The sequence below is a fragment of the Colletotrichum aenigma genome (assembly GCF_013390185.1).
Source record: "Colletotrichum aenigma strain Cg56 chromosome Unknown KSG_Cg56_contig05, whole genome shotgun sequence".
Lineage (NCBI taxonomy): Eukaryota > Fungi > Ascomycota > Sordariomycetes > Glomerellales > Glomerellaceae > Colletotrichum > Colletotrichum aenigma.
In genome coordinates, this window is record NW_023500911.1 from 1,141,184 (window position 1) to 1,155,849 (window position 14,666).

At 49.0% G+C, this 14,666-nt stretch overlaps 3 protein-coding genes across 3 annotated transcripts; 2 read left to right on the forward strand and 1 right to left on the reverse strand.

Moving 5' to 3' along the window:
* Positions 1–655: 655 nt before the first annotated feature.
* FUS6-9 (Efflux pump FUS6) lies at positions 656–3,044 on the forward strand (the record flags this gene model as incomplete). Its single annotated transcript, XM_037323210.1, has 9 exons — positions 656–841; positions 915–1,048; positions 1,101–1,405; positions 1,538–1,682; positions 1,795–1,994; positions 2,060–2,417; positions 2,475–2,540; positions 2,593–2,655; positions 2,720–3,044. The coding sequence occupies 9 exons, from the start codon at positions 656–658 to the stop codon at positions 3,042–3,044; spliced, it is 1,782 nt and encodes a 593-aa protein (XP_037178412.1).
* Positions 3,045–4,150: 1,106 nt separating this feature from the next.
* Positions 4,151–5,920, forward strand: lox-2 (L-amino-acid oxidase; the record flags this gene model as incomplete). Its single annotated transcript, XM_037323211.1, has 1 exon — positions 4,151–5,920. The coding sequence occupies one exon, from the start codon at positions 4,151–4,153 to the stop codon at positions 5,918–5,920; it is 1,770 nt and encodes a 589-aa protein (XP_037178411.1).
* A 313-nt stretch (positions 5,921–6,233) lies between these two features.
* AMI1-4 (Amidase 1) lies at positions 6,234–8,141 on the reverse strand (the record flags this gene model as incomplete). Its single annotated transcript, XM_037323212.1, has 1 exon — positions 6,234–8,141. The coding sequence occupies one exon, from the start codon at positions 8,139–8,141 to the stop codon at positions 6,234–6,236; it is 1,908 nt and encodes a 635-aa protein (XP_037178406.1).
* Between the last annotated feature and the right edge of the window lie 6,525 nt (positions 8,142–14,666).

Below are 14,666 nucleotides of genomic sequence, written 5' to 3' on the forward strand. Positions count from 1 at the left end.
CCCTGTGACCTATGAACGCTGTGGCGGCCATGTCCGATAACACCGAAGGGATCCTCTCTTCGCCGAGTGCGACCTGCTATTGCTTGTTCTGCATGATGGTCTGCATAACCACAGAAGGCCCGTCCCATCGACCTACTAAAATATCAGGGTGTGCAATTATAAGGCAAAGACCTTCATGAACACGCGCCGTTGAGCGGCGTCCCTGGCGATGGAGGCAAAGTCGCAGCAGGCACCCCCACTCTCACGACACATGCCGCGTGGAACAAGGTCCGACCATGACAGCGAAATCGATGAATAGCGGTAAAGCTCTTCATTAAACTCAAAAAAGGAAAATTCGGCAAGCTCAGCGCAACATCATTAGCAAATACTTTTGACGTTCCACTGATATTGACCGTGACGCTGTGCATGCTACGGCGAAATTCTACACTGCTAGTCTACCAAGGGTCCGCCAAGACCTTTTCAATGATCTGCCACGTCATTTCAAGCTGTCTACAGAACTTCACGTTCGTCCCTTGAAGTTCTTCGGGGTATAATTTGGTCCCAGATATCGTGTAAAGGCAGCATCTAGGTAGTGAGCGAAAGAATAGACTCCAGCTTCTACCGCATCTTTGTTGGAAACCCGAATTTGCACGTCCTACGCCTTTACTTTCTAGCTATGAACGAGAAACCTAATCCAGCTGACAGCAGCCCTCGGGAGGCTGGGGGCATCATTACCAACACCCCCGAGAGCTCCCAGACGCCGGAGACTGTGATGGAATCGCCAACGTCTACAGACAAAAAGCCAGAGGCGCACACATTCAACGAGCAGACAAATTACGTGTCGAAGGTCAAGGTTATCACGGTAGGTTGCCCCGCCTCAGAGTGTTCGACTTTATTCCCCTGTTTGCTCTCGCGACAAATGCTCACAAGAAAAGATTTTCCTGGCATGCGCCAGCGTGGACCTGGTAGCGCTCATGGACCAGACCACCCTGGCAGCTAGCTTGTCTATTGTTGGCAATTACCTTCATGCAGGACAACAGCTATCCTGGCTCGCTAATGGTTACTTCATGTACGTTTTGATCGGTTGACGATAACTCTCGCTGATTGATGCGTCCGCATAGCACATCCACAGTTGGGCAGCTCTTGTACGGCCGCCTCTCGGACATATGGTCGCGTAAGGTGATCCTAATGGTCGGACTAGCCATCTTCGGCCTCGGGTCGCTGGCATCTTCTCTCGCGCAGACGGCTACCCAACTCATCATTTTCCGTTGTTTTACGGGTCTGGGCGGTGGCGGACTCATGACAGTTGCCCAGATGATCGTCAGCGATGTTGTCCCTTTGCGCGAGAGAGGGAAATACCAGGGTATTCTGGCAAGTTCCTCCGGTCACGATTCCACTTCCACCCCAGCCTCCCTTCCCCGCTACGGTATCAGATTTGATCAGATATCTTTTCTTCAGAACAGATGAACATCCACACCCCCCTCCCCTGCACAGGCGACCCTCCTACTAACACCTCGGTTCCTTCAGGGCGCCGTCACTGCACTAGCTAACGGAATAGGTCCCGTCATCGGCGGCACCCTTTCCTCCAAAGGCGGCGACTCATGGCGCTGGATCTTTCGCCTCAATCTGCCCCTGGCGGCACTGTCTGCAGTATGCGCCCTGTTTTTCATGCCACTCAGGAAGGTCACTGGGGACTGGAAAGTGTAAGTCGTCTCCTGTCAGTGGCTGACGTGAAAGGAAATCTGAGCGGAGCTCCGCTCGGTTGAAGCCCCTCGTGAAGTCGCACTCAAGCTGACCACCGGCGTCCCTATGTAGGAAGACACGAGCCATCGATTTCGTAGGCATCTTGCTTGCATTGGCTGGCACCACCAGCTTGATGCTTGGTTTGACTTGGGGTGGTGGCGAGTACCCCTGGGCTTCTGCAGCTGTCCTTACTACTCTCCTCGTGGGGTCCTTCATCTGCGTCGTCTTTGTCTTGTGGCAGTGGAAGGGGCCGAGATACCCGCTCGTACCTCGTAAGATCCCATATTCCCCCTGAACACGCCTATAGGATTGACATTTATTCCTTCGAATTCCACAGTGGACATTTTTCGCGCTCGCATGACCATCGGGGCATGCATCACCATGGCCATTAACGGATGGAACTTTGTCGTTCAGGTCTACTATATTCCCACCTTCTACCAGCTTGTCTACAACTATGGGGCGACTAGATCCAGTGTCATGCTGCTTCCCATCACCCTCGTGCAGACTGCGAGTAGTACCCTCTCCGGACTCATAGTCCACTGGGTGGGACGTTATCGCGAGTGCATCTTGTTCGGGTGGCTCTGCTGGTCGGTCGGTCTAGGCCTCATGTCCACCCTCGACGAGACTTCTGGTCTAGGAAAGCAGATCGGCTATTCCCTGCTTATTGGTGTGGGTGTGGGAAACACCCTTCAGCCGTAAGCATCGGTGCTTCGCCCGATCACTATGCTGTTTACTGACGCGGTCCTCGGCAGAGCTCTGGTTGCCATCCAGGCGAGCGTTCCAAGAAAGGACATGGCCGTTGTCACATCATTCCGCAAGTATGTCATCCCTCCGCTCTGAGATGAAGATGTACTGGTGATACTGACACAGGTGGGATAGCTTTGTGAGGAACTTGGGGGCTACATTTGGGCTTGCCATCTGCGGCACAATTTTGTTTGTCACCTTCCCAGAGGCGTACACAGCCCGTTCGATGACACCATATACTGACAATTCCAAGGAACAACATCGTCAAGAGCTCGGTCAATGGTCTAGATCTGGGTGTGGAACAACGCGATTCGCTTCTCAGCAACCCACAGCAGTACATATCGTCGCTTTCTGATGAAGATGCGCAACGTATCAGAGCCGTTCTCGCTCCCGCGTACCAGAAGTCTTTCAAGGTCATTTTCGAGCTTGGTTCTGGCTTAGCAGCAGCAGCATTCTTCGTAGCATGGTTCTTGATGCCACACATTGACTTGTCCCGCCCCGACGATCACAAGTTGAAAGAGGAGGGTCATCAGGCACAACTGAAAGAAAACGCTGACGCCGCAGAGAAGTCTCCGTGATCGGCGAGATTGAACAACGTTGAGCTACATTTTCAACAATGACCAGGATCGTCGGAAGGAGGGCTTCGGCGATAGGAGGCTGGTTAAGACTTTTGGAGTAGGGCGGAGTTGTGTTGAGTTTTTCGACTCAGCGGGCAAATTTGTACCAAAGCTCATTATTAGCGATAGAATGGGCTTGACTTGAAAATCTACAAAATTGCCGAAGTACGTTGCGTCCACGTGTGTTGGGGGAGGGGCAGGCTGAAAGAATACGTTTGGTCTCTGGTACCTCAGCTGAACATGAAGCCATATCCCACCGGCTGCCACATCACTGACCAGTAAGATCGACGCTGATGCTGCAGCAACACCACGGCCTTGATTCGTGACAAAAATGCTCGGAAACCATCACTGTGCTAAACTTGCCGACACAAGACCCTTGTTAATTTATGATTAGATTGATAAGCTTTTTAGCCGCGATGTGCTCCATCGGCTTAATGCACTCCGCGGACCACAAGCTTGAATTCGGTCCCCACGGTGTACGGTGTGGTGGTTTAAACACACGCCTTGTGGTATCGCCGAACTGCCCTGTCCGACTATCCGAGTCGTTTACATAATGCGACCGAATTCAAAGGCATTCCCTGCGTAGAACATGCAATGCAACGCACCCCCAGTCATTTGAACACCAGAGTGGGCCAACGCAAGTACCTCGTCTGTAAGTATTCACCAGTACTGCAGATCCGCGGCAAGATCGTGGCATCAAGGTTGTCTTCAACAATCACCTCATGGAACTCAACGACTAGCGTGCGCGATCAGTTTAATCACTCAGTCACATTGCATGTCCGACTCGGATTCGGAGGTAATTTCGAGCTCGGGATGCAGCTGCAAAGCGAAACCTTTATGGCCAATGTCGTCAATTCGGTAGTTGTATCAATAGCGCGACCAAAAAGCCTGTAGATGGCTCCATTTCCACGACATCATCGTGGAGATATAAGCAATTGGGCTCCGATTCCGGATGGAAAGATTCATCATCGTCTTTCCTCCAAGTCTTTGAGGTCCCCGTGGCGAAGCAAACTGTGCTCACGGAAACATCGCAACTCACGATCCATCGGTTCATTCATTTCCCAAAGATGATTCCTCGCACAGGCTCAATCCTACTGGCCGCCCTGTATGCTGGCTCTAGCTTTGCAGCAGCCGACTCTCAGCGGCCATTACTGAAGGACTTTGACGCCCTCGGCGCCTGGTTCGAAGAAGTAGCCGCCATCAATGCCACGGGACCTCAAGATGTCGAACAAGCCAAGAACACCACCATTGCTATCGTTGGCGCGGGCATCACTGGCCTAGCCACGGCTCTCATGCTCGATAGCGTTGGCGTACACAACTGGGAGATCCTCGAGGCTAGTCACCAAATCGGTGGACGTCTGCGGACTATCTATGTTGGAGGCACCCAAGAATGGGCGGAAATGGGCCCCATGCGTCTTCCCTACAAGATCAAGTACAAGAGCGACAATGCGACACTTGAGTACTCCGACCATGCCATGACATTTCAGTTGGCAGATTGGCTCAATGAGATGAACCAAGGCAGCCAGCCCGACCTGAACATCAGTTTCATCCCCTGGATCCAGCACTCGCCCAATGAGTTGCTGGCACTAGGCACCGGGAGACATCCCGACGGAAGCATCCCCACGCGCGCCGAGATTGCCGCAAACTCCAGCCTTGGCAAACCGGCACCGATGGATACGCAGGAGTACAAGGACATCAAGGCAAAGATGAGCAACATTCTGCTCAACGAAGATACAGTCAGAGAGATCCAGAAGGACGCATGGAGAGTACATGGCCGAACTATGAAGAGTGGGCTTGACGACGTCAGCCAGCAGAGCATGATGCGCAACGTCTGGAACGCGAGTGCTGAGGTGGTGGATGCCATCCACGGCGCCACTGATTACGACGTCTTCTGGGATGAGATGTATCACAACTCCAACCTGGCACAGGATGGCAGCAAGGGTTCTTTGGGCGAGACGGAATGGCGGTGCGTCGATGGCGGCTTCAGCCGCTTCTCGGACGCAATCCTGCCACACGTTCAAGATCGTCTCGTCCTGAACCGCCAGGTTCGGGCGATTGAGGCTGTCAAGGATGATCAGAACGCGGTCACAGGCACGAAGATCTCTTGGGTCGATGTTGATGCCAACAGAACGCAGACGAAGCCGACGGCTGAGCAGAGCAAGACCTACGATTACACCATGCTCGCAGTTCCTTTCACCATGACGCGGATGATGCGCCTACCATCCTTCTCACCCACCCTCTCGCGAGCCATGGCTGAACGCGGTGTTCGCTTCAAGGACGCCTGCAAAGTTGGCCTGCTCTTCAGCGAACGCTTCTGGGAGAAGGGTGACCGTCCTATCTTTGGCGGATACTCCACGCCTCCTGATGCAGCTGTCGGCGCTCTCTACTACCCAGTCTATGGACACAACGAGTCGGGACGTCCGGGTCTCATTCTGCACTACCGCGGAGGTGACTGGAGCAGCCGCTTCGCCAGCCTCAGCGAGGAGCAGCACGTGGGAATGGTCCTCGACGCCATTGCTTCACTCCATGGCGAGCACGTTCGGAACCTGTACACGGGCACCTACGAGCGGTTGTGCTGGTTGGACGAGCCTTTCATCGCCACGGCCTGGACACGCCCGGATGTGGCTCAGCACGCGTTGTACATCCCGTCATACCACCAGACTGAGTCGAACGTCATTGTTCTCGGCGAGCACACCGCGCCCACTCACGCATGGATTAGCTCCTCACTTTACTCCGCCGTTCGTGGTGCTGTTCAACTCTTGCTTGAGATTGGTTTGGTCGACGAGGCCAAGCAGCTGAACCAACAGTGGATGGGACGATGGATCAACATGCAGTAGACCACATGTGTGCGTCAAGATGGGAAGGTTCAAGAAGTAGCGGATGAAAAGTTATAATTCGGAGGAACCTTACAAGGGGAAAATCAGCGATGAAGTTCCAGGGTAATCTAAATAGCCACCGATGCGCTTCTAATTCTGCAGACGTAATGAGATTATGATTCAACCCATGAAGTTCTGCAGCAAGTGACACGCTGGGATGATCAACGTCACAGGCTCGCTCATTTTGAATTTTTGAATTTGCTAGACCGTGCTTTTTCTAGAGATGCGCTGTCTAGATCATAATTGGGAATGGCGAAATAAATATTCAACTTATCTACACAAGAATTTGGCCACCACTAAGAGTACCGCCAGCCTCCGGCACTTTCAAGATACCTTCATTCACCAGATCGATTGCCAGCCGGCTCAAAAGTCCATCACAGCCCTTCGCCGCCAGTATTCCCACAGCCACCGGCAGCTTCTCATCGTGATTGGTAAGAGCGCTGAAGCTAGAGACCTCACCCACTGGATAGATCAAGTCCGGACATCCCGAAAAGACAGACATTCGGGCCGCCGAGAACCCAGTAAAAGGCGCTGGGAGGGCTATGTCGTACCGATTCCTCGGTGACTGCGTTCCTGTCTTACCAGCATATAAAATGAGGCCGGACGAGCATTGCAGGCTGTCATTGACTGGAGGTAGGATCTGATCGTTGAACCAGTCCATGAACATTGTCTTGTTCTGCATGGCCTCATCCCAAGAGTAGTTGGCAGCCCAGGCCCATCGCGCTAGCGGGGATGGGTTGATGAAAGGCCGACGTCCGTCGAATTGCTTCGCATAGTCTGCGTAGAACGGCTGGACCACCGCATCGTCCTGACCCTTGCCAGTGAGCACTGGGTAGGTAATGTTGAAAGTCTCGGTGAAGTTGAGATCGGCGTTAGGGTTCGTTTCGCGCATGCCCCATTGCTGGGCCACATTCAGGGTGCCCACGTTGCCACCCACAAACTTGGCCAGAGCAGCCGCGAAGTTGTTCAGAAGCACGCCTGCTTCGGTGCTGGAGTTCGGGTATGACACAGTCATGATCTTGGTCGGATACTTCGGCTGCAATGTCGCCAGAGAGGTGTAGTTGGAGCCATAGGTTACAGCCTGGAGTTTGTCCCACAGCTTCGGGTCCCGAACAAGGAAGCCGACAGTATCAAGAGGCTCTGACAGCGGCATGATATGATCGGAGCTCACGGCACCGTGCGATGCTCTGTTGCCGAATACGCCGTTCACTCCTGCGGGACTGCGGATGCTGCCACCCGTGTCAGTTCCGACAGCAGCATCAAGCCAGCTGTAGGAACCAACAGAAGCACCTGCACCGGAGCTCGAAGAGGACGGGTCTTGATAGCCATCTCCCCTAGGGTTGAAGGGAGAATGGTAGTCAACCCAGTCAACAGTAGCAACCTCGCTCGTTGCAAACTGGGAGAGCTTCTGTGTGCCCACAATGATAGCGCCGGCTTCGATAAGCCTTGAGATGGCCGTTCCAGTGACGTTGTTCGCCGGGTATAAATGGTACCATGCGCGGTTCCCGTTCGACTGTTTGGCTCCGGCCAGCGAAAAAATGTCCTTCACGGCAATGCGGACGCCAGCTAGGGGCTTGGAATCTGAAGGCTCGTAATACAAGCGCGAAGGCACACCGATGGTGAAGGTAGCTGAACCGGGGATCTTGGCTGGCAAGACTTGAAAGGTGCCATCGTTGTTGTATAGCAAGGCTTCGGTGAACGCACCGGCGGTATCGTCATAAAGCCGGTACGCTTTATGTAGGTCTCCGGTGGCTTTTCGCAGGAAGTATGGCCCCTTCGGCACGTTGGAACTCGATGTAAAGCTGACCACTGTCGAAGGTGTTTCACCAGCAGTATGAATGGCTTCAGCTGTCGAGGTCTCCGCGTCAATTGTTCCGTTGAGGAGAAGCTGTGTAAACCCAGACTGGAATACGTCGTCGGTCTCGGTCCAAGCAGTGAAGATGTCGGAAATATTATCTGCTTGGCTCGCAGGTGCCGTTGGCAGGACGGCGACCGGAACGAAATCGAAGACACCATCGATACCTGCAGGAACATCCGATTGGAGGGAGATGTTTGCAGCGACGTGGGGGCTAATGAAGTATGGGATCCCATTCAGAAGAAGAGTTGAACCAGTTGAGATGATCTGGGATGCCGCAAATGGCAGTGCGGCCACGACGAAGATCTGCGCCGGATGCATCTTCATTGCGTGGTATGAAGGGCAGTTTCACTATGACACGCTGCTCGTTGGCAAAATCAAAAGTATCGAAGGTCTACAAGATACCCAAGGGCACTCTCGACTTGGACCTAGGTGAGTGTTTATTGACTCGAGCTATCTGTATGATACGTGGGTGATCGCCCCAGAAACATTTGGCCAAGCCTCCAATAGTACCTGAGAACATGAATCCTAATCCTACGGATTCCAAAGACCCCCCACGGATGGATTTTGACGACCAAGCATGCGTCAGTTTGCAGGGATTACTTTAGAGCCGACTTTTGAGCAAGTGTTGAAGAAACACACGCCCACCATGTGGAGTTGCGGAAAGAATATGCATCCATAAATGTGCATCTGCGGTTGGAGCTTTACCGAATTCTGCGCTCAAGGCAACCTCAATCTTGAGTGTTGTCCGACCCTGCAGGGGTCTCATTCCGCCAGCACCATCAGGGTGCATGTATCCATGTGACCTACTCACGAACCAGCGGGCAGGCATCCCCATGCAATCTTCGATTTCCGAGCACATTCTCGGCGGAACTCTACAAGCTTCTCAAATTCGCTCGCTGACGTTGCATTTACAAGTGCGTAGAATGTTTATCAGATTGTCAATTGCCTAGGCGCACAATCGTACCCATGGCAGAAGCTACCTTGTTGGCTGCATGCAGAGTAAGGTCGAGCGCAGAGTAGTCAGGCTTCACGGTCCATAGCGAGAGTGCGGAAAAAGAAAACAGGGGGAGAGACTTATCAAGCTTTCAGAGCAATTCATGGCGATTTCTTATCTACCTACTACTATCCCAATGGATGCGCAAGATGTTTGAGCCGACATACCTGGGGGTCAAAGCGTCTGGCAGGCTACTGCTAGACCCCCTACTCATGTAGGGGGCGAAAAAATGGGGTTTCTACGCAAAAAAGGGGGTTTCTAGCTAGTCGCGTAAAAGTTGCGTTTTTCTCGTTTTGCTACTAAAAAACGTCTTTTTTAAGACTACGCTATAACCTAAAACTATGCTTTTTTTTAATTATTTCTTTTAATCTTAGCTACTAGGATACTTCGCTAAAGTGATAATTATTTAACGCTTACTAAATAGGTTATATTGGCGTTATATACTACGTAATGTTAAGCCTTCCGTCCTAGCTACTTTAGTAAGCCTCTATCTATAATACTATCAATCTAAGCTATTACTAAGAACTATAAAATATCCTATAACTTATAGTAATAAGAAAATATCTAAAAGCTTTTTAAGTTAGTTATAATATCTCTATACTACTTAAAAAAAGTAGCTAACTAAAGTTATTAATAGAGGCTAAAGATTTAGCTTTAGTAGTATTAATTATATAGCTTAATACTACTAGTTTTTTAGCTATTTTACTTATGATTAAAAAGATAATTAATACTTTCTAAGTGTTACGGTCAGCTATCCGACAGTAGGGTCTGCTAACAGAAGCTGGGGATTGACACGTTCTAACAGTATACTGGGTCGTGGTCTGAGTCGTAGGTTGTAGGCTGTAGTAGATCAGGTCTTCAGAGGCTAAGGTGATCAGTCTTAGGCTCAACAAGTAATTCGCAGTGAAGGTAAGCTGAGAGTATCTGTGAGGATGAATACTAAGTTGATTGCTGAAGAGCTATGGAAGTCTGACCATAAGCCAGGCTCAGGGTCATACTATATATAAGTTTCTGAACAGTGGTCTTGCCTATCCCTAGGTGATCGCCTACGTGTATGAGGTGATCGCGATCAGTTGGAAGAACTAACTGATTACTGAGCGTCCCTTCCTATGCTCTACTGATCGTTTTCTTATCTTATCGTTATGTGACTTATACTATAGTTCTTCCGTGCCGAGTGAGTCCCTTGTTGTTCCCATGATCCTGTAGTATAAAGGTCCTGTTCTAGCCGCCCGATGCCCAAGTGGGTCGTTCAGCTGTTATCCTTGTTTACAGGTCGTAACACTAAGCTAGCTAGAGTATAAACTTTACTTTAGAGTATTTTATAAAGTCCTAGAAAGCTAATTACTTAGAGTTTTAAAAAAGACTAAAAATGAAACTTATTAAAGTTTATTAGAAAAATATTAAGTTTAACTTAATGTTAATCTAAAACTTCTTTAATTAATATAAAGCTATAATTTAAGATTATAAACTTAAGCTTTTTAAGATCTAAAATATTCATAAGTTTAGCTATTATATTACCTATTTTAGTAGCTATATATATATTATTTTACTCTAAAGATACTAAAAATAGAATAGATTATACAAAGTTATTAATTTAGCTAATAGAGAGTTATATATTTTAGTTAGTAATAATACTATGAGAGATATTATTTTAGCTTATTTTATTTTTGAAACGTAGCTAATTACTATTTAAACTAATTATAATATTAATAAATATATCTAATTTATATAGTCTCTAATTACTTTCTCTAATTAAGAGATTATAATAAATTATATTAAATATTTTAATACCCCCTACGTGAGTAGGGGAAGTTTTACGCTTAACGTGGCTGACTAACGCCCCTGGGTAGTGGAGCTGATGCACAGGACTAGTCTCAGTACGTCAGGCTGAGAAAGGACATCCATGAGTTACATGAGGTGTGCACTAAATGGAACTCGCGATCTACCGCGCCCAGCCCGTTTTCATGTTTCCTTGAAGTGATCTGCGCTTTGTCTTCGAATATGATTATCCTGCAACAGGGCCAGTATGTATGCATTGTACTTAGGAGCCCTTACTTCATTTACAATGGAGTTCGTAAGTTGACTTCGGAGCTATAATAGGATTCGAGCCCTTTGCTGGATGTTTCATTGACATATACTACACCCTCTTCTTTTTGACATTCTCAACAACGCGGTCTAGACTGTTAATAAGAAGATCTCCGGGTCCTACTATGGGCGTTGTTGATACAGGTTTTCGACATCAAGCCATTCGTGTTGCGTCAGATTACCCATTGCTGTTTTAATTGCAATCTTGCTGTAGCGCTGACGCTGGGCTAAATATTGAGAGAAGAGGTTTAGAATAATTAGACGATTGAGACTGACGCAATACTTGGTTAACACATCATCGACTTAGCAGGAGATGGATTGCACAAAAAGTCTTCATTTCTCTGCCGACAAAGTTAAAGACCGAAAAGTAAATCAACAACGATAACGATGAGCTCTTTTTTGGTCAGACTCTCTAGAAATCCTTTGTAAAGACCTAAATGTCAAAGATGGAAACTTTGGAAGTGTCGGTAAATGCCTTTGCTCTCCTGCTTCATAGCACGCGTCTCTTTAGGTACCCAACGTACTGGCACAAGCCAGAGCGTCGTGGGAAAGAGATGGTTGGTGGACCGTAGTTTGACAGTATTCTCCTTTTGGTATCTTATCCTTTCCCCGTATACTCCCCGTTATCACCCGCCCGAAATCTGATTGTCGAAGGTGTTACGACCCGTAAACAAGGATAACAGCTGAACGACCCACTCGGGCGTCGGGCGGCTAGGACAGGACATTTGTACTGCAGGATCACGGGAACAACAGGGACTCACTCGGAAACGGAAGAACTATGGTACAAGTCACGTGACGATAAGATAAGAGATTAGATCCGTACGCCAAGAATACGGAAGCCGTACTTAGCGTGAACGGAACCCGTCAGGACTAGGAACGGTAACAAGAGACAAGGGCACTGTTCAGAACTTGTATATAGTATGACCCTGAGCCCGGCTCATGGTCAGACTTCCATAGCTCTTCAGCAATCAACTTAGTATTCATCCTCACGGATACTCTCAGCTTACCTTCACTGCGAATCACTTGTTGAGTCTAAGACTGATCACCTTAGCCTCTGAAGACCCGATCTACTACAGCCTACGAACTACGACCTACGACCACGACCTAGTGTACTGTTAGAACGTATCAATCCCCAGCTTCTGTTAGCAGACCCTACTGTCGGATAGCTGACCGTAACAGAAGGGTGGGTGGCATGAGATGATAGTTCTTTGCAAAAGCTACCAATGAAAGTGAAAGGTTCTAGGTCGGGATCTAAAACATAATGGTGGGCGTAAAAGTATTGAACTTGCAGTCAACCAAATCATCAATGTCAACATCATTGACCGTCAATTGACTCATTGATCGTAAATTGAACGCATGGATTGGCGACTGGCGAAGATGGACCGCGGTGATACACATCAAGTAACGCGTAGAGGAGGAACTGGAGACTAAAGCAAGCACCAACGAGATATTGTTATGAGCCAAGCCTTGCCGCACGCCATGTTCCAAATTGTTCCAGCTTTTCCTGTATTATTTCCAGTCTCTAACGAGCGTTGACGAGACGCTCTCGGTATATAGTCTGGAGTGCCGCTTTACAGATCCGTCGGAGATGGACTCAGCGGTTAACTGTCCCCCGGTTGGTCCCCATGAACATATCCATGATGACATCCAAGAAATATAAACAATTAAATGTGTTTTCATATCAATTTGCAATAAATGTCATGTGTGGGAGACGAGACATCTTGTAGATGAAACTAAAGTGAGAGATATCACTGGTCTCACGGGAAGGACCGCCAGGGCTACACAACGTAAAGTTTCACTGGCTACCAGGTAAACATCGACCGGTGCAAAAGGCACGGGGCCTCGCGTGTCACTTCATGTTTGAACGTTCGCAAGTTGGTCACCTTGAATCGGGCACTCTCATGCGGAAGAATTCAGCCATCAAAATAGAATGGCTTCTGAAATTCCGGCACAGTAGTCTCAGCTGAGCGCCCACTGCTTCATGTCAAGACGGCCGAAACAAACTATATAAGGACGAGTGTAAAAAGGTAGTTGAAAATGCCACAACTCACCTCAGCTAGGTAGGTAAGCCACCTTGACGATGCAAGTTGCCGTTGGCTTGTCTCGGCCTCGATTGGCAGCCATAACCCCGAATTCGGGTTCGGGATTCCGCTTCGTAGACATGCTCGATCTTGTGGACGAGATGGCAATTTCCTGTGGTCTTAGATCATTAAGGCCAACACAGCGATGGGCAAAGTGCGTGTCGGAGTTAACGTCCCACACCCACTTCTGGGCACTCCCCACATTTGGGCACCCCATTTTTGATGCCCTCACCTTTATACACATCAACTTCAACCAATATTTATATGTATTATGATGCGACGACGATGCAACTTTCGCTATCACTAGGGTTTTCTGACTCGCTGGATTCATCTGTGCTACTTTCAAGTTCGCCCGCCTCGATTTGAGCCCTCCGAATAGCCTCAATATCGGCAAACTTCGAATTTGGGCTCATTTTGACCTTCTTCTGTTTCCTGGCCCTACTGGCATCAACCTCTGCCTGCAGTGCCTCAATCTTTCGCTGGGCTACTGCAAATTGGTATGCCTTCTCATCAAAGCCCTTCTGAACCTTCCGGAAAAGCAGGCGCTGCGTATGCTTATTGTTATCTAGCTTGCTGAACAGGCTGAACTGATCCTGAAGCTCATCCCTCTTCTTGGGGGTTGACCAAAGGACTGCTGATGTATCTGCCGCCTATTTTTCGCTTGCTTTGCCATCAGAGAGCCCTTTGCAGACCTGACCAGCTGGTTTGGCAGGGGTTGATGTGTTCTCAAGCAGCAGAGGGCTCATGAGGGGTCTAGCCATACTGACAGGCCACAAACCAGTCCATTTCCAGCCACTGATGATGTTCTTGCTTGTCAGGGCTGCTTTACGCGCCTTGCCATAGTATATAACGAAGTTTCTCTTGCCCATAACTGTACCAGCATCCTATTCAGCCAGTAATCCAAGCTCCTTCTTGTATGCTGCCTTGAGGGGCCTAAAAACCGACTGATCAAGTGGCTGAAGGACGTGTGACGTGTGTGCTGGCAAGAACAGCAAGTGTATCTTGTTCCTGAAGCATGTATACATAAAAGCAGTAGTCTCATGGCTTCTATGACCATCCAAAATCAATAATCTGACCTCTGAGGGGTCTCCTGGCTGGGTTGAAGGAATAAAGACCTCTGTTAACCACTTGACAGCTGTAGAGTCTGAAGTCCACCTATTTTCTGTAGCTGTGAACTTCTAGGATTCATATAGCGTCAGATCTAGAGGGAACCACTGCTGCTAGACACTCTTGCCCTTGTATATAACAAGTGGAGGCAGTACCTTGCCAGTTGCAGAGATACACTCGATCAGAGATGTCCAAGCACGCGATCCAGGCTGTTTCTTGCGGATAGATCGAGTTTCTGATGATCTAAGGATAAGCCTATTTGATCCTCTGCCTTCTAGAATACCAGTCTCATCCATATTGTATCGATTGGAGGCCTTGATGGCCATGATCTCAGGTATGGCGAGGTGCTTGAACTATTGCCTGATTACATTAGTTGAAGCTCTATTGATACGTTGGGAATCGATTGCTCTGCTTCTTTGGACCCTTACAGATGGGTTTCTCTTAATAAAAGACTGCACCCAGTTCTTTCCAAGAGGCTGGGAGTCTCTATGGATCTGTAGGATGCGTTCAGCAAAATCCTTGAGTTGCTGATGGGTTGGAGGAAGGCCTAGGGCAGCCTGGATTCGAACCCATTCAGCCAGA